At 40.4% G+C, this 18817-nt stretch overlaps 1 protein-coding gene across 5 annotated transcripts in view; it reads left to right on the plus strand.

Annotated features, from left to right (window-relative positions):
• GRAMD2B (GRAM domain containing 2B) overlaps positions 1 to 18817 on the plus strand; it is a 44863-nt gene that overhangs the window by 12134 nt on the left and 13912 nt on the right. For 2 of the 5 annotated variants that reach the window (XR_011736393.1, XM_065861556.2), the window contains exons 2-5: positions 13330 to 13452; positions 15600 to 15687; positions 16000 to 16066; positions 17034 to 17137. Coding sequence is in view for 4 of the 5 variants with exons in the window: in XM_065861556.2 (XP_065717628.1) it covers positions 13330 to 13452; positions 15600 to 15687; positions 16000 to 16066; positions 17034 to 17137 (382 nt within the window). In the remaining variant the exon portion in view is untranslated. Of the gene's footprint in view, positions 1 to 874; positions 1047 to 2007; positions 2318 to 2590; positions 2750 to 13329; positions 13453 to 15599; positions 15688 to 15999; positions 16067 to 17033; positions 17138 to 18817 lie in introns of those variants that run through there. The other 3 variants (XM_065861557.2, XM_071801970.1, XM_071801969.1) reach the window with 3 other exon arrangements.

The following is an 18817-nucleotide window of genomic DNA, read 5'->3' on the forward strand; positions in this document are numbered from 1 at the left end:
GACTCCATCTTTGCTATGTGAAAACGTTTTTACCAAACTGAACCCCAACTAAGGCATTAACCAGGTGATGAAAACATTTTTCACACACACGTTGATCATTTGCATTTGTGTCTGCCACACCAGACGACTTGTGCCAAATTCTGCCATGTAACATTTCTGAGGGAATGCAGCTTCCCAAAGAGCTGCATTGGCAGAGGCCAGGGGAGGATGCGGTCACCCTGTCTCTTACACCACACTAGTCATTTCCGAGGCGCACAAACCAGTTTGGGGTGCTGCTGAAGAGAAAGGAAACAAAAAAACACCTGTGGCAGCCACCGGTGGAAATGTCAGCTAATCACCACAGGCGTTCACGTTAGTTCAGCTGCCCGGAGGCCACCACCGGTATTTGGACTGCTGCCCGCTACACACCGACACCAGTGAAACTCTCGCAGAGAATGGCCTTCAAGGTCATTTTCTGTCCGCTACCGCCGGCCCGCTAACTCCGTGCCAGTCTGCGCCAAGCCCGGGGCGGCTGCCCTCCCCTCCGGCTCACGGTCACGGCCACGTTTCCTCCTCAGGCCGTGTCTGTGTGAAACCGCATCTCCTATCCGCCCGTATGAAACATTAAGAGCGTCTTTTGTTCGAGCCGGCGGGAGAAAGCGGCTCACGCGACAGCGGCCCGACTGAATAATTTAAGGCGCGTAACGGATCGGACACGCGGGGGTCGCGTCTGTCACTTGGCGGCCGCAACCGGCACGGGCGCGCCCGCCGCGGCCCGGGCCGCCAGCCAGCTACCGCGGGCACGGGCGGAACCGGTTGCGAGCAGCTTCCCGTCGCGGGCCCGCGAGTCGGCCCCAGCCGGCCCAGGACGGCGGCGCCCGCCCCGGGGCGGGGCGGCCGGTGCGAGGGCGGGGCGGCCCGGCCCGGCCTGGCCCGGCGCTTGAGTGCCGTGCGTCGGCGTGCGGTGTAGTGCCGATGGTGCTCATGAGCGAGCAGCGGTGCGATGCGGAGGAGCCGAAGGCTGCGCGGGCCGCCGGCAGGCGGGAAAACAAGGGCGCCGTGCGGCTGTGAGTACTGCCCGCAGCGGGAGGGGCGGCCGGCAGCCCGTGGGGACCCGGCGCAGCGCTGCGGGGGCCGCGGGTCCCGCCCGGGCTGCCCCGCAGGGGAGGGGCGGCCGCGGAGCGACTCGGGGGAAGTCCCGGCGGGGGCAGCACCCTGGGCGGTGCGTGTGCAGCGCGGCGGGGGCTGCGCTGCTCTGGGCGTTGGCTTTGGTTTGGAGTTCGTGGGGAAGAGTTGCCGAGGGGTCTCTGCGTCCAGGCTGAAATTAAGCACGAATATCTCCGCTCAGCCGGGATCCACCCTCATCAGGAGGCGGCCCGAGCACAGCGCTAAACTCTGATGTCGTACTTTTAGGAGCAAGGCGTATAAATATTGCTTCTAATTTCACGCAACAGCATGGAAATCCTTCTTTGCCGTGGCACAGAAATCCAGCAGCCGTGCTTTATCACTCACAGTAGTGTACATGGGCTACACTGGGAAGCTGTGATCCCCTCTGAGTGCCAGGGAAACCCAGAATGTTGACAGAAGTTCACAAACTGTTTACTACAGTCAAATGGAAGTTCAGCCCGACTTCTGCTCCAGAGGTGGGACAAGCCACTCCGGCAAGGCGGTGGGCACTTGCCTGCCTTGGAGTGGTTCCCCACCACACTTCTCACCCAGCGCGGCCATATCCGCACCTGGCTTCGTTCTGCTTTTTAACCTGAGAGGTACTGTAAAAATTGAGCAGATGAAGAGATCAGAAGTACTTCCCTTGCTGGCTGGTAAAGGCTGCTATGGCTAACTGATGGAAAGTAGGGAAGTCAGAGGGCTTCCTCTTCCATGGCCAGGACTGGCTATGCACTGCCCTGAGGCCACTGACCTTCTTTCCCATCCTCTGATGGTGGCTGGGGTCAGGGGTTAAATGCTGTGTCTCCTGCAGTGATCTTTGGCTTCCTGTGGAGGTCTTAAGTGGTTTAGATGCTTGTATGCCATGGTACTGACCATGGCATGAAAATCTTGCTGGCATCAAGCAGCTGTCTAGTTCCATAGCTGGCTTCCAGTTCGTGTGGGACTTGACAGTTCCAAGGATGCTGTTTGAGAAGTTAAGCATCTGTGAAAGAAGAAACGAAAAAATCTGGGGCTTTCTCCTCAAAAGAAAAGAAGTTACTTTCTCCTAACCTAGAAAGATTACCGTCCCCAGAGCACTTTTCTTCACAAAGATTTAATCTTCAACAACCTCCAGGAGAAAGGAGAACAAGTTACCAGCAGCTAGCTCTTTCTCTGGAAAGAGTCTAAGAAGGTCTGGTTTTTGTGGTGGGTTTTTTTTGTTTGTTTGTTTGTTTTTTTGTTTTGTTTTGTTTTTTGTGGTATTTTTGTTTGTTTGTTGGGTTTTTTTTGTTTTTTTTTTTTTTTTGTTTGTTTGGTTTGTTTTGTTTTTTCGTTTTTCGTTTTTCGTTTCCCAATTCGTTTCTCTTATCTCTGAGCAGATGTATATTCTCAAAGTGTGTATCACAGTGAAATACGTTGCCAGAAACAACTTGCTTGTTAGAGAGCACTGTGAATCAAAGTATCTTGCAAGTGTCCTTTATCCGGTATGGTGTAGTCACATCAGCGACTTCACATTCCAGATGAGACATATTTCCCTGACCTTCTCTAGAGCCTTCTGATTTCAAGCCTTGGGTCCTGATCCCTCATGCAGAATTATGCCAATGTATTTAATGAAGTTCTTCAGGTATGCAAGATTTGTATCTGATTTTTCTCTTGAGAACAGAACTAAGCAGTTCATATTTGATGGCGGCATCCTTCTGCCTTCACGCACACTTGCTTCTGTAGAAGTCAATATAACGTTTTCTGGTTTCCACAGGCTAGTGCTGTTTGGCCTACTACCAGTACTATCTGACTGAATTAGGACAATGTGCTGAGTTACGGTATGGTAAGATACTGCTAACATTAAGTGGCACATTCTGTCCTCTGGCAGTGGCAGTATAAGGTAATGTCCTGTAACTGAGTGTAACTTAAAGAAAAGAGGAGGCTGGGAGTTAAGACTCTAAAAGATACGGAGAGGTTTTTTTGTTTGGGGTTTTTTTTGAGCAAAAATACAACTGCAGATACTGGGGAAAATATGCTACTAAAAGCAGTGGAAAATACTTAGGGGCAAATTATGTGCCTCTGGAAAAAGAGAGAAAGTGATTTTTATGGTTTGTTTGTCTGATGTGTTATGCTGCATAAGAGATGTTTCCTGATAATTGTGTACCAGTCTAACTTAAAAGACAATTTTCTGACCTGTGCATAATGATGACTCACTAGCTTTTTTTCCTAAACTGTCTTATTTGAGAGAAATACAAAATGCAGAGCAGAAAGGGAGGGTTATTTATTACTGATTCAGAGTTTCATTTCAGCTTTGATCTAGGTTAACTCCTTTCCAGCAGCCAGAGTTCTGAGGAAAAGAGATGTAGGTATGTGCATACATTATTCATGTTAGGTACTTTCAGTGGATGAAGATCTTAACACATCCTAAGTATAATGGTTTTTAATTCTTCCTCAGTAGTTCTTCCCTCCTCTTCCGGCAAAAGTTGTAGTGCATGATCTGAAAAGAAGGATAGGCTTGCAAAGTGAAACATTTAAATTTGATGTGTGACAGAAAAGAGATTTCCAATCTGGATGACCTGTATTTGCTCATAGTGATGTTTTTTTAATCACTCCTATTTTTTTTTTCCCTTTTTTTTCCAGTCATTCTTACTTTGTTCACTGTGTATACATACTTAAGTTTTAAAAGCAGCTTTTTAAAAATAAGTGCCTCAGTGGCAAACTTGAAATACGCACAAACATGTTGGCTTTACTGGTTATATGCAGTTTGTGAGAAATGTTTGTTAGGCAACATAATACTACAGATAAACTTTTGGCAGCAGGATTTGTTGCTGGTATTTGACAGATGATGCATAAACATAGTATCAGAGTATTGTATTCTTACCACCGTCTCCATAAATGTTGCAGTCATGTGGTTAGAAATTATGTGTTTATCTAGTCACACCACTGCTGGGAGGAATAATCTTCATGCTCTGTACATAGCTGTTGCCAAGTCCATATATATCCTTTCCAGTTAGCTTTTTTACACTTGTGTTACTGTTATGCCAGAGATCTTGCCTTTGGTCTAGCAATCGTTACAGATCTCTTTTGTAGTAGATATTTTAACCAAAATTCATGGTTAGACATCGGATCCAGCCAGGCCTATCACCAAAATTCTGTTCAAATACTGTCATCACAGAACAAATAGTTTCTCCACAGATAATAAGAATATGTCAGGACAAGTTTTCTTCCCTCTTTTTCCACTTCTCCTTGAAAGGAAACTTCTTGCTTGATATAGATCTCTGAGCTACCCAGAATTACAGCCAATTTCCTGCCAGAAAGCTGTAAACAAATATTTAAAACATCAATTTTTCAATAATGCGAGGGTCAGTGAGAGATTGCAGGGAGGACATGGGCAACCGTTTCCTACTAGCCCACTGTACAGGGCCCTTGTCTCTGTAAAATGGCATAGTGTGCTGTCTCATGCTGGGGTGATCGGCATAGTGATGGAATTAAGTACTGGGAGGCAGGACATTTGAATAAAAGGGAGAAACAGGGGTTGTAGGGTACGTACAAAGAGAACACAGTTGCTTCTTCTTGATTCCCTGGTAACTGAGCTTCAGTGCTTTACTGAAGTATTCACCTCCTTTAAGTAAACTTCTGCCTGGCTTCTGCCTCCATCCTTGAAAAACAGGACACTAAGGTGAGGAAGGTTAATAAGCTTCCAGAAATAGTGGCAGGAAATAATCTGGAGGTTGCAGGTAGGCAGCAGGGGAACTCAGCAGGGTAGAGGCTATAGAGGCAAACTGAAACATTCCTCTCTGTGGATAGGTGGGGTAAACCTTCTAGTTCCCTTACGATGAAGCAACAGTTCCTGGCATCACCCCCCCGAAAAAAAGGTAGCTAGGTATGTGTTCTACAAAGATCCATTCCTGTAGGCCTGTCAGTGGTTTAGAGCTCTGGGAGTCTTAGTTTAGGCTGTTTACAAAAGGTAGATCACCCAGGCGAAAGACTCTTGCTGGTAGTTTTGTAGCTACCATTTATGCTACATTAGTTCAAGAGCCATGTAGGTTTGGTCAGCCTTTTCCTGGACAAGAAGGAACATGATAGCACAAAAGTCCAGTAAATAACAAAATTATATCTATGTCTGTTTGGTTTTGTGAAATTTTACAGAACGTGTAAATGCACTATGGCCAGCATAGGAGAGAGTGGGTGTTGCAGTGGAGGGCAACCTATGGACAGTGGAAAGGCTCGTACTGAAGAAGATGGCTTACAGAGCATTCAGACTCCGTGTCCTGGTGACGCAGAAAATAAAAAGTCAAGCTGGCCCCAGCAGGGATCTGGCCACCACCTGTCACATCTGATTTTATTAAGAATATCTTTTTCCCAGACTTCAGAAGGAAAATGGTTCCTCATATTCAGTGTTTCAGTCAAAGGCATTCTTGTGGTTGGTGTCTGTTAGACTCGTTGGAAGCTAATATTTCCTACTGTGAAATAATAGCTTTTGTATTAGGTTATCTACATTGTTCTAGTCTTTTCCATGAACACTAGACAGGTCTGTAAAAAAAAAAAAAAAACCAAAAAAAAAACATTGCAAAGGTAATTACAGGAATTCAGTGTTATCAGACCCTTGGTGAACTGTGAACCTCCAACAGTGATTCCACTTTGATCTGCTTCTATCCCTGATGGAAGGTGTGATGAAACAGTGTGGATGAACACAGTTAGATGCATATTTTCATCTCAGGTAGTGTTTTGCATTAGGCCTTCTTGTGCAGTGTTCTTGTTGGGGACCCTAGAAAAAAACATTGTACTCGGGCATCTCTTAAAATATCTACTTTAAATTTTCTGTACTCAGTTAGTACTACCTTTTAAACAGGGAAACCTTGTTAGTAATTGTGGATTATCTGTTGTCAGTTCCAGTTCTTAAAGAAAGTGCTGTATGATCAAACAAAACTATCTCTCTCTTTGTGTATATCCTGTCTGAAGAACCAAAATTATTTTTCCCTCATTCATTGATTAAAACACTTTGCCACATACTGAGTCATTATTTCTATGCAAGATATTGAATCATTATTTCTGAAAGTGCCGTAAAACAGAAGCTTCTGATCACGTGGTTCGTGGCAATTTTTTTTTTTTTTTTATTAAGCAGTGGGAAAAGGAATAAGGGTGTTGATAGGACTGGTCCCAAACCTCTGCTCTCATCTATAACCCTTCTGCATTCTTAGTACCGGTTGTTAATATAATTGCTGGTGTCTGGGGGTTTTTGTTGTAGTTTGTTTTTTAAATGTTATAATTCAACTCTGATGTAACTACTCAATATTTTTCAAGAACACAAAGCTGGAATACTGACAGCCAAGTCTTGTATTGTGTGGAGGCATGTTGCTCTGGAGTTGTTCTTCCAAAGAAACAGACGTAGTTTCAACTAATGAGCACAAACCTTTATGCTTATACTCTGGTGGTTAGACATAATTTGTAAAGATGCTTGTGTTGTTCCAAGGAGAGATTTGTGTTGTTTCTGCCTGAGTTATGGAGCAGATCGGAGTGACAGATGCCTCTCAGGTCATGCTGAACACATGGATTGTGTACAGGTGCAGTATTTATATTTTTAAATTTCATTTATTTATTCAATTTATATCAATTTATTTGGTATAGAACAATTGGTAGACCTGTCTTTGCCTTCTTTTCTGCACCCTGAACAAGTAATGGATCAGGAATTCTTTCTTTTCCCTTTTTCCTGTTACCTCTAGAAGCTAAAGGTAAAATGTGATCTAAGGCTGCATGCTTCCTATTCAGTAGGAATTATGATCCTGTTTTTTGTCATGTTCTCAGTTAGAAGGCAGGCTAGAACTAGGAGATAGGAAAAACTTTCCTCTTAAAGGCTACCAGTGAGTTGGAGAATGAAAAGAACACATGCTCCAGTACAAAGTAGATGTGAATCAGTGTCTCCTGTAATATCTTTTGCTTCACGTTTTTTTCAGGAATGTGTCTGTCAAGATTCGTGTCATGTGCTAGATTTGACCATGCTTTGGTTGAGATAAATAGCTGCTGGTCACCCTGCTGAGACTACATGAATTGAAATATTGTGGGGTTGAATGAAGATATATGTGAGAGGGCTTTTGCTTTTTGAAGTGGATATCTGAAACGGAAACTGAAAAGACAAGAGAGCTAAATGGCTTATGTTCCTGTTCTCGTGTTAAGTTAATAAAATATCTTGTCATAGTGTCTCATGTTTCAGAGCACAGGGAATTCTTCTGTGTTCTTTTTTTTTTCTATGGAACTTGATAGCAACCTGGTTTTGATTAGACAGGGAATACAGCCAGTTAATAATAGATGGTATTTAGAGCAGAGAATTTACATACTTGCTAGTGACGTCTGCAGTGTCACAGTGATCTTGCTGATGTCCAAGTGGTGAGGTAGTGTGAAACTTGATCTGGTTGTTAAGAGAAATGTCTCTTCAGTTGGTGAAGAAAACCTAACTTCCTCTATCCCTAACAGTGTTGGAGGGGTTTCCATTCAATATTAACTTCAAAATTTTGTTCATCCTTTAAATAAAGATTTAGCAACACAGACATACGAAACTACTTGCGCATGAATAATTGTGTTCCAAGAGATAGCTGTGAAACGGAACACAGTAAATATTTCTGAAATTATTTATCTTGATATATAAAAGATTCACAATTTTTGAAAAGTCTTTAACAGTTGGATTTGTTCCTCTTTCAGTGCTGGCTGACATTGAGATTCCACCTGTGCCTACAGATGTGTTTGATCTTAGAAATCCATAGGGAAACATGTGGTGTATATGCATGTAAGGTCATCCATATGCATATGGTATCTAATTAATGTACATCTTTATAACTTTGACTCCATTATGCCATGTTTATCTGGGATCTCATGAGAAGAGCATTAGCCTGCTCCTTGAACAACCTGAAGTAGTTAAATCTCGGTCTGGTTCATACCTGTTCGTATTAATAAACTGACCCTTTCTCTTGTGCAGGGTTTTCCATCTCTGCTCCTTCATTAATGCTTTGCAGCTCTCCATGTTTGGTATAAATACGTCTGCTAGCTGTATATCTGTCATACAAAACTCATAAGAAATGCTGTGGTTTGGAATTAGCTGCTTTACTTCTTCACTTTCCAGACTTAAGTACATGCTGTGTACTAAGTATATGGAATTATACAAATACTAAATGCATGGCTATCCTTTACATCTGTTAGAGCAGTCATTAAGCAGCTCTTTGCTCCTTTGTGATGAGGGTAGCTGTAGGTTGTTTTTTGCCTGTTTTGATAGTTTCAGAATCTTAATGATAGTCAATATTTGGCTTTCCATTTGCACAGTAAAAATGGTATTTGGTCATAGCATTATTCTCAGGGTTGTTTCTTTGTTTTTGTTTTTGTTTTTTTTTTTTTTAGGAGATGCGTTTTCTCTCATGAGTAGTGCATTGTGCCACATAACACTGGAGTGTGGCTGTAGATCTACCAGAGGCATTTTGTCTCTGAGTGACCAGACTTTGTAGAACCAGACAACACCTAAATCCTTGACTTGAGCACTGTTGTTAGTCGATCCAGTACAGAGACCACTCTAATCTGCTGTGAAGAGGGCAGCAGCAGAGTTTACAGTGCAGGGATTAAATAATTCAGCTGGTTAAGGTATGAAAACAAGCTCATCAGTTAAAGCACTAAAGATTTTGATTGGACATCTGAAAAAGGTTTATTCAGACTGGTGTGACATAGAAAAGTTGTTTAGTGGAACAATGGGACATACCTTGTGAAAGAAGATTTAAGACTTCATGCTTAGCAAAAAGAAGGTTGAGGTGATTGCTCTGTGGCAGGTCAAGGAACGTCTGTAGTGAGGAGATGGCCTCTGGCCTGCAGCAAGCTTAGCAGGCTGTCCTTTCGAACATTGGCATATTTCATCTTACCCCCTTGCAGTCATCTCTGCTTAATGCATGTTGCTGGTATGACTTCTTGATGCTGCCTGGGTAAATCTCTTCATCCCTCTCCCTCTCCTCTGCTCTCTTTTTAAGCCTGGCAAAGTCGTCATCTTGATTGGGGATCTGGAAATGTTTTGAACCTCAGCCTTTGGGAGTCAGAATAGCTTAAATAACACCATCTCCCAGTATTTGGGCCTTTCACAGTACTTTGATTCCTTTGTCAAATCCTTTAGGTTTGCTTACAGCCACCCAGTAAATCTAGTAGCTACCCAACAGAACCAAAAGATACAGAATGTCATTGTATTTGTGACAGATATTTTCATACATGTTGTACCAAGCATGGTTGTAAACAGTAGGGGACAAGTTACTCCATGCTCTTTTGGTTGATCATTTGCAATAATACAGCAATCTAACTGCTGTTGCAAAATTAATCCTTTTTTTTTTTGTATAAAAGAAGAGAAGCGGGATAACAGGGCTTCCAAGGTAAAATGATAATCCCATATGTGTGCTCCATCCACAAGGAATGTTACAGCAATGTGACTCACGTTAAATCCTAGGCAAATACTGTTTTGGCTGCAGTTTTGCAGGCAATTGAACTTGTAGCTAGCATCTGTGGTTATTCAAGATGCCTTTTTCTTCCCATATAACTGATCTGTAGTATGTGGACTTGCATATTGGTTTGTTGCAACTTATTGTGGCTTCTGAACTTTTTAGATGTGTTATCATGTGGACCACGAAGTGTGGATCTCCTTTTAGGTGGATCTGAGCAAACTTTGTAGAAAGGCTTGTGCAATTGTGGGGAATTAAAGACAGTAACCACTTTACAGTTATTGAGTTTTTGATCTCTCTTATGTATGTCTGAGAAGTGTTCATGCCTGTTAAAGACTATATTGGGGCCACTAAAGACAACACTTGTTCTTTAAGGCTCACTTTCCAAAGTGTGGCCTGTTAGTATGTCACTCGTGTTATTTTTGTTCAGTGCTTCTTATATAAACTACTTCTGAAGGGAACAGATAAAAGATTTTTTTTTTTTCTCTTGAAAAATCCTCATTAGTGTGACACAGCCTAATTTTCACAGGAAGTCTGAATTTTTCAGGTGCTGCAGAAGATTAGTGCCAAACAGGAAAATATTTTTAAGTTCAGAAAACTTCCTGCAGTGTGAGAATCTTGACACACCTGTCTGTCAGAAAGGTTTTGTTTCACAGAAATCAAATCAGAAGAGATGAAAATCCTCAGTCTTTAAAACACATTAATGAATAGCATACTTCTAAACACGTCAATGGAATGAAACTTAGTCCACTGCCTTGATTAATGTATTTGATAGCACTTTCCCTTTCCTGTGATTTAATCTTAAATTACTTAGCTCAGTTATTGGTGTATATATAAAAAAGGAAAGGAAATATTTCTTGCAAAAAGTTTAGTTAAGAGTTCTTGCAATTAATGTTTATTTTAACTTGGCTAGATATATGATATGATCCTGTAGTAAGCACAAGCTTTGGCTTTGAAAATACTCCCCATGACAACTGTTCTTTATTTGGAAAATAAAGACAGCCTTTTTCTTTTAGCTGTTATTTTAAATAGGCTTGGTTGTAGTACCAAATACACTATATATGTTCAATTTGAAAAATGTTCATTGTCATATCAAGAAAATGCTGATTTTGCAAACTTTACCTGCTTTGCTGTGGTATTTGGAAATACAGTTCACTTACACACAGCTATTGCTAGCACTTGGAGTGAGGAGCACTTTTTCTGAAGTGTACTTGATCTGATTTTTTTTTTTCATGGATTACTGACTTTTGTGTTCTTTGTACAAAGCATTCACATATGAAAATGTAAGGAGTGCTTTAATTTGCTTGTGACTTGATTAGCAAAACTGTACTGTTTTTAGGTTATACCTATGAACTTTGCTTCTCCAGAAAGTCAGCTAAGATTCTTCTGAACTTTAAAGACACCTACTAGGAACTTAGCTGCTGTGTGGAGCTGTAGTTATCACAAATGTAAGGACAAATCCTTATGTAGTTTTTCATTATGTGAATGGGGCATATGAGAGGTAGGGTAAAGGACAGACACAGCAAGACCATATCAGCTAGTAGGAATTACACCCGATTGCACCTGGCAGTGACATGTGTTACATGGGTGCATCTCATCACGCCCAAGATGTTTTGGGGGAAACTCGTGCTGTGTTTCGGTACATTCTCACTGCTCTCTGCTGCACGAGATGATCCTGGAGAGGTGACCGGAGTGGCATGAGATAATTAAGCTTTTCCACACACAACAGTCAGTAGGGTCAGCATGTTGAGGTGCCGTAGCATTCTGCCATCTGAAAGCAACTAGAAGGAATGAGTTTGGATGGTAGAGGTTCAGAAGCAGTAGTGGTTAATAGGGAAGATGAACAGGACAGAACAGGCTTATAGGTTTAACTGCAAAATAGAGATTCATTTATGACTGGGAGCGGCAATATGAGTGGTAAGTAAGCAAAGCATTTAAGAGCAACAGAATATCTAGCCATGCTCACAGGCGTGAGTGAACACTAAAACCTATGTTATAGGTGTTTTTGAAACAAATTTGTGGTATGGAAGTGTGGGTGTGACATGGGCCACTTTGTATACTAGCATTGCCATGTAGGAACAGAAGGCTGCACAAGGCAATGACAGACACAAGTCAGGCTCCAGGCTCAAGCAACTCCATCTTAAAAATACTGCTGTGCTCTGTGGTCTTACTCACTTGGGAGGTTCCTTGCTGTGCTGCTCTTTTGAAATGCAGGTGTGATTGAACCTGACAATTTTGCCTCACCCTTTTCCTCATCCCACTCATGTCTGGTATTCTCTGACCTCCCTGGAAGCCCAGGAATTTGGAGGATGGAACAATAACAGATAGCAAGACTGCAGGATTTACAGATTTCTGGAATACAAGTTCCTGTATGCTGTGGGGAGCACCTTGGGTTGGCAGTTCTCCTTGCTTAAAATCTTGAACATAAAACTGCTTATTTGGGTTTTTCAGGCAAGAGATTGGGTTAATCTTAAATCTCTTGAATTGCCCATTTAATTATAGTTTTTACTGGCTGAAAATAAAAACTAGTGCCTTGTGGTCATGCAGGGCTGATCCAAGAATGAAGCAGTGGGAAAACAATTGTTTTTTTCCTCATTGACTTTATTAGTGTTGTAACCCTTCCAAGTACACAAGAAGTGCGACTTGGGAGGTGTAAATTCAGTGCCCCTGTGGTGGGCGGTGTGAAGAGTTGAGGAAGAGTTAGATAGGGCAGTTGTTGCTGTATGTAAGACTCCTTGAGAACAAGTCCCAGCACCACTAAAGCAAAATTCCATGGCTTTTGTCCTGTAACATAAGCTCTAGTTTAGCTGTGAGGTGGGATGCCACCCACTTAGATCTCAATTAAGATGTTGTGAGGTGTGTCTTCTGCTCTTATTCACCAAAATGTAATCAAATCAATGGATCTTTTTATGCCCTTCCAAAAAGAAAAATAGGATTGAATTAGTTTGGGAACCTCTGTCAGTAAAACTTTTGTCTTAGTAGGAAAATAAGCTGTTTCTTGTCGGGACACCCTCACACGATGGCGGTGGCCATGGTGTTGCTGTAAAATTGCAGAAATTCTGAAGGAAAGCTTCTTTAAATGGGGTAATTCAGGTCAGTCATTAAATTAATGGGCAACATAGACTGGGTTTCTTCTTTTATTTTAAAGTATTTTCATTCTTCAGATCCTGCTATTACTGACAGCTTTTTTCCCCCTAAATGTTCTGAGTTAACGTTTTGTTAGAAAGTTATGAAAAGGGAAGCACTTTTGATACTTTGAGAGAACCCTTTATTTTGAGAATCCTTCAGGTGGAGTTTCACAGAAGAGGTGAGTTAGAAGCATAATAGTAACCAGCTTCCTCTTGCAACATTGAGCTGCAGATCTGCTAACCACTAGGTACTGTCATGCAGGATGTTTGTCTCTCAACTTGCCAATCAAATTAATTTCCATTAGGCATCAGGTCTGAGTACTGAACATGGAATGCTCTTTGGAGCAGAAGCTTGAGCTACAAATGTTATGAGTGCTGAAATACACATGGCAGTATTTCAGTTTTCCTCTCTTCATTGCTGAAATTCCAGTACTGGAGCTCAGAATGCTGCTCAGATTTATAATAATGTCAAGTCAGTAGATGAAAACTCTGCATTACCTTAATATAAAAGATGTATAATAATTTTGTTCTTCAGTATGTGCTGTATTGTTCATGTGTTGCAGTGGAGTTGGACATTGATGTGAATCTTGCAATACACATTTCTAAAATACTTTTTTTTTTTTTTTTGGTCTTTGTAGTTCAGATGGAGAAAATGGAACAGATGAAAAAAGAAGGGCAGGAAAATTGCCTACTGTGTTGCTGCAAACCTCTGCCAATGAAATGGAATATTTTGATGACCGGAAAAAACTTGATGTTGCTAGGTAATGTGAGAAATGCTGTCAGTTTGCTTCTAGATAATCAGATAATCAGAGTTGTTACGACCCATTCAAGAAGCTATGCTGAGTAGCAAGATGTATCAGACATCCCTGTTGTGGATTAGCTTGCACACTATGCAGGTAAACAGGAATCAGAGCCACTCCAGGGCTTACTCTGTTACCCACCACAAGCGGTCACAGTAGTGAGAATTTTGACTTTGGGCTGGCTTAGCTTCCCTGTTCCAAGAAAAAAATACATGGCAGTTTTTGGTGCCACTGCTAGTTATATCCCTTTCACACTTGATTTGACAGACAGTCAAACTGAGCTTTCTTGCTGGATTATTCATTGTCCATGGTAAAGCTATGATGAAAGTTTTCATTTCAGACTCTCTGGTGTATATTGCATCAGATTATTGTAATGTCTCTACAAAACCAGTCATTCTTGCATTGTTGGGGAAATGGAATGCATGTGAAACTCTTCTAAAAGAAAAGTAAATAATACTAAAATGCTACTCAGAGGCCTTGAATACAAATTTTACATCCCTTTTACTTTGTGGATTAAGCAGCCAATGCAGAAGTCAGCAGTCAACCTGGCACTGTGGTTTTGGTCACAGGGAAGATATTTAGAAAACATCACTTAATTTCCTGAACCATCTTTGAGGAGAAAGTATTTGAAGAAATACGTGATTAATTTTTTTTTTTTTGGTGCAAATGCTCCTTCCAGTCTTACCTCTCACATACAATGTAATTAACTGTTCGTTGGTGAGCTGTTGGCAAAACGTTTTTCTAAGGCCCACTGTTCATTTCAGTTTGACCTGTACTTTACATAGGCACACAAATACATGTACACATGTGTTTTGTAGTTTTCTTCTATGAAGGGCCACTTGAGATATGCAACAACTCCCCCTGCTATCTAAACCGCTCCTGCTGTACAATCTCTTTCCTAAATCCAGCTATATCTCTGTTACACTTGGAGGTTCTCTTCCTCTCACACTTACAGTTTTTACTGGAAATCCTGAATCTCAAGTTTAGGAAAGTAAAGAATACTTATTGTGCAGGATGTAGAAATGGAAACTTTTGCAGCACCTTTCTTTCTCCATTGAATGTTTAGCACAACATGTTCATCAGATGATTCATTACAGGAGTCCTGTGTTGTATTTTTTCCTTCTGTTCTTCAGTATGCATCTGAGGGACTCTTAAAACACAGCTGCCTTATTTTTATAGCCTGTTTATATGCTTATGTTAAGTGCTAAATAGCTTTCAGGTATAATGTTCTTCTCTTCCTGATTTATGAAACACTGTTATCCTACCTCTGCTTTTGGTTTGGTGTTTTGTTTGTTTGTTTGTGGTTTTTTGGTTTGTTTGGTTTTTTTGGTTTTTTTTTGTATGTGTGTGTTGGTTGGTTGGTTTTTCTTGAACAGTCAATACCATTAATTTCTTCTGTGTAAAACAAGTACAATGTATTTTCCCAGCCACCCACAGGGGCTTTTCTCTGTACTTGTCCTACTCCAGATTTGTTGGCTTTTTGGTTAATTTTCTTTTTCCAATATGAATGGCTAGGGCTGTACAGATGCATCTTCCTGTATAACTGGCACCCACAATTCCCTTTCATCTCCTCGAGGATTACTGACTATCTTAATGATTTCATTAGACTACACAGTTCTTAGCCATCCTCTGACATGTGCACCTATGTGTCTTCTCTGTTGCACTTTCCAAATGAACTCCCATTTTTTAGTACAAGTTTGTAGCTTTCAGAACACTACCTTGCACTCTCAGCCACTGAGTTTTATTTTATCTCGCACTAGTAAGTAACATATTTAATGTTAGTATTTCGTATGTTACCCAGAAACAAAATGAACATGGAACTAAGCACTGTGATAATTCATTAAGGTGTAAGAATGTCTTCAACTTTTTTTCACTTCCTTACAACTAGTAATTTAGAATATTCCTTCTAAATTAAAAGAAGATACTCAGTGAGGGCTGGCATGATTTAAGAATAAGATATACTCCTCTTTATTGCTGCATAATCCTTGATGAATCAGGTAACTATTATTAAAGTATTAAGATGTTTCATGGAAAAGCACTCCTGTTGATGTTACTAAGACTAATGAATTGAGGCCAGGCTTATATGGGATGCCTTTTTTAATCTTCAGGACAAAGAGCAGCACAGATGGTCCACTCCTGACGATGGATATCAAGAGTGACCCCAAGATTGAAAGGAAAAAACATGCCTCAAATCAGGTAGAGCAGAGGTTGGACTTGTTTGTTTATATATAGTACAAGTAAATACATAACTACCATGAGAACCCCCTTGTTTAGCAATATTATAGTTCATGGTTGTATGAGGACATGGATTCCTTTTTCATCAGTGTGTCAGAGTCTGGGTGAAGCAGGATACAGACTTAATAGCCACATAGCAAAAATTAGGATTTTTTATAAATCAGGTGGGCAAAATGAGAAGGTTTTGGGAGGACAGTCAGTGGAATGGGTCACTTGATTGCAATAATATCTAATAAGGTATGTGTCTCTGGGTGTGGGGCTTTTGTTTTTTAGCTGAAGGCAAATGCACACTTTCATAAGCTGTTTCTAGATGTTCCTATTGATGAGCCACTAAAACAAAGTAAGTATTAACCCTGCTGTCATTGCTAGCTGTTGGTCTAAGATAATGTTGTTACCTGCCAACCGTGGTGTTATGCAAGAGGGACCATCTAAATTTTAAAAACCTTGAACCCCAGCTACCTGGAGCTATATGGCCTTCATCTGCATGCAGTGGGTGGTTTTTGTTATAATCTTGCAAGACTGAAGTCTTCAGATATTGGACATCTTTGGGAATTGTAGCCCCCTTTGCACTTCTTAGCAGAGTAACCTAAACATTTTTTTGGTACTGAAGCTTCCTTACTGAAAGCACTACTTAACTGGGACAGCACTGGTCAAGTAACTAGCTTGAGGTTTTTCTGTTGGTAATACTGTAAGATTTAAAAATACTGGTAGGAGAAAAACTTCAAATGTTTAAACATTCTACTGTTCTCTGTGGTAGCTATAACAAGTGAGTTCTACTTAGGTATATATAACAAATGTTTCTTGAAAGGAATACAAGGAATGCAGTTCATGAGTAAGAAATGGTTTGCTCGATGGCTGTGAAGTAAAAGCAGTATTGCTTTATGTGTTGTACCTGTGTTGGTCACCTAGTCCAGACAACTGCTATAGAGCTTAAAGTTTAAAGCTGAAACCTTTAATTAAGCTCTTTACATTTACATAACATAGTTACCTGAAAGCTAGTCAAAAAGTTTATAGGAAGCTAGGTGGTACTCTCTCGGAAAGGATTCTTGGCTTCTGGGAACCACTTTCATGTTATTATGCATTTCAGTCTTTGTCCTTCAGATATTTTGAGTCTAAACTTAGGCCTGTGAAATCTTCTGAGCTCATTAGTATTAGTTAAACTTGTTGAACATTTCAGAGTTTGATGATATTTGTCAAAACGTATAAACTGAAACATTATGGTTTTGAAAAAAGAGCAAAACAGAAGACAAACTGATAACAGTTGGCTTGGGTTCTGGTTACCTTTATAGAGTATCTATCTGTTACAGGTTTTACCTGTGCTCTGCAGAAAGAAATTCTGTACCAAGGAAAGTTATTCCTTTCTGAAAACTGGATTTGCTTCCATTCCAAGGTTTTTGGTAAAGACACTAAGGTTAGTAAAATCTTTGTGTACAGAACAGTAATGCCATTCCTAAACAATTTATTCATCACCAGAAGTTCACATTATTAGGCTATAATACTATTAATTGTTATACTTCCAGGTGTTATTGAATACAATCAATATTCAGAAACAATGCCCAAAAGTCACTCTAGAACTGGAGCATTATTATTATTATTATTATTATTATTATTATTATTATTATTATTATTATTATTATTATTATTAACTACGTTTCTCTCTTAAGGACTTCCTGTCTGAAAAAAAATAGATAAAAGGACCTGTCGTGCAGTGGTGAGGACATTGCCAAGCCCATGTAGCACAAACTGTAAAAAATTATTCTCTTGAATTAAGTATGGAAAGGAGGAGGAGGAAAGAAGGCTGAACAGTATAAGGACCACAAGACTGTAGTTGAGGAACCAGAGAGGAAGATCAAATGTATTGAGAGAGTTAAAGAGGAAGAACTAAAACTGGCTTCTGAGTTGAATGGCAAAGGTCTTTGAGGGATTCTTCTAGCACTCCTTGTGTTCTGCATAAACAGAGAATGGGGAAATTAAAAACAGTTTGCTAGATTTTTACTTGTAAGCCTAGTATGAAGAGCAGAAATGGGACATGAACAGTTGGGAAGATGCTAAATTACAAGATCATCATTTACTCTGTGCAGATATGACTCACCTAACTCTTCAGCCCCCTGTGGCGAACGATACACATACAGATAAAAATAAAGCCTTGCCAAGAAGATTTGTGTTCTGGTTCTGTTGATTCCAAGCTTTTGGAGTGGTTTTCTTTGTTTACATAAACTCAGCTTTGGTTTTGAGTTTTTATTGGGAAACAGCTTGATTTACTGTGGGGATTTCTTTGGCTTCTTTCTCAAGTACTTCCTTGAACAAAGTTCCTGGTTAGATCAAGGCTCTTTGTCAGTGAATTGGGTGCTGAAACCAGTTTAGGAGTTGACAGTATCTTATTTTTCTGCTGTCAACCATTTTGATGAAACACTGTCTGTCTTTTAAATGGCTTTTAAGAAGCTGGAATAGGTTTAAAGAATGCCTAATATTATTAACAACATATTGTTCATAGTGGCTGGTATGGGTTATTGTGTTTTACTGCTTGGCCCAAGAAACTGAGTTATTTTTAATTCCTAGGTAGTGGATTCTGTTAGTGATAGTAGTACGTTAAAGTGAATGGTATGTATGCCGGTGAAAGCCATGATGACACGAACAAGGAAACCAAAGATAACAAATTGTTGGATACTGTCATTCATAATTAGTAACAGCTGTCTTGACAATTAGCTTCATAAAAATTGAAGCTGCTGTACTACCAATCTCCCATTCATCACGAACAAGTGTGACTACTTCAAACCCTGGACAGTTTTCTAAATCCACGCTAAGCTAAATGTCTACAAAAACCCAGCAGATCTCCACCAAGTAGACTAGAAAGACCTGGGAAACAAATACTCAGAATGGTAATAATGTAGTACTAGGAAATTCTCCCTGTCAGCAAGGTTTTACATGCAGGAATATATACGTATTTGTGAATATGATGAAAAGGGAAAACATATTATAAGGTAGGGTAGAGTGGACAGTGTTTGTAAATGTGGTTATAGTGATAGTCCAGATTATTCAATTTTGGGTCACTGTTTTCAATATATGTTGGAGGGAAAATGAAGAATGAAGA

The sequence above is a fragment of the Patagioenas fasciata genome, chromosome Z (assembly GCF_037038585.1).
Source record: "Patagioenas fasciata isolate bPatFas1 chromosome Z, bPatFas1.hap1, whole genome shotgun sequence".
Classification (NCBI taxonomy): domain Eukaryota; kingdom Metazoa; phylum Chordata; class Aves; order Columbiformes; family Columbidae; genus Patagioenas; species Patagioenas fasciata.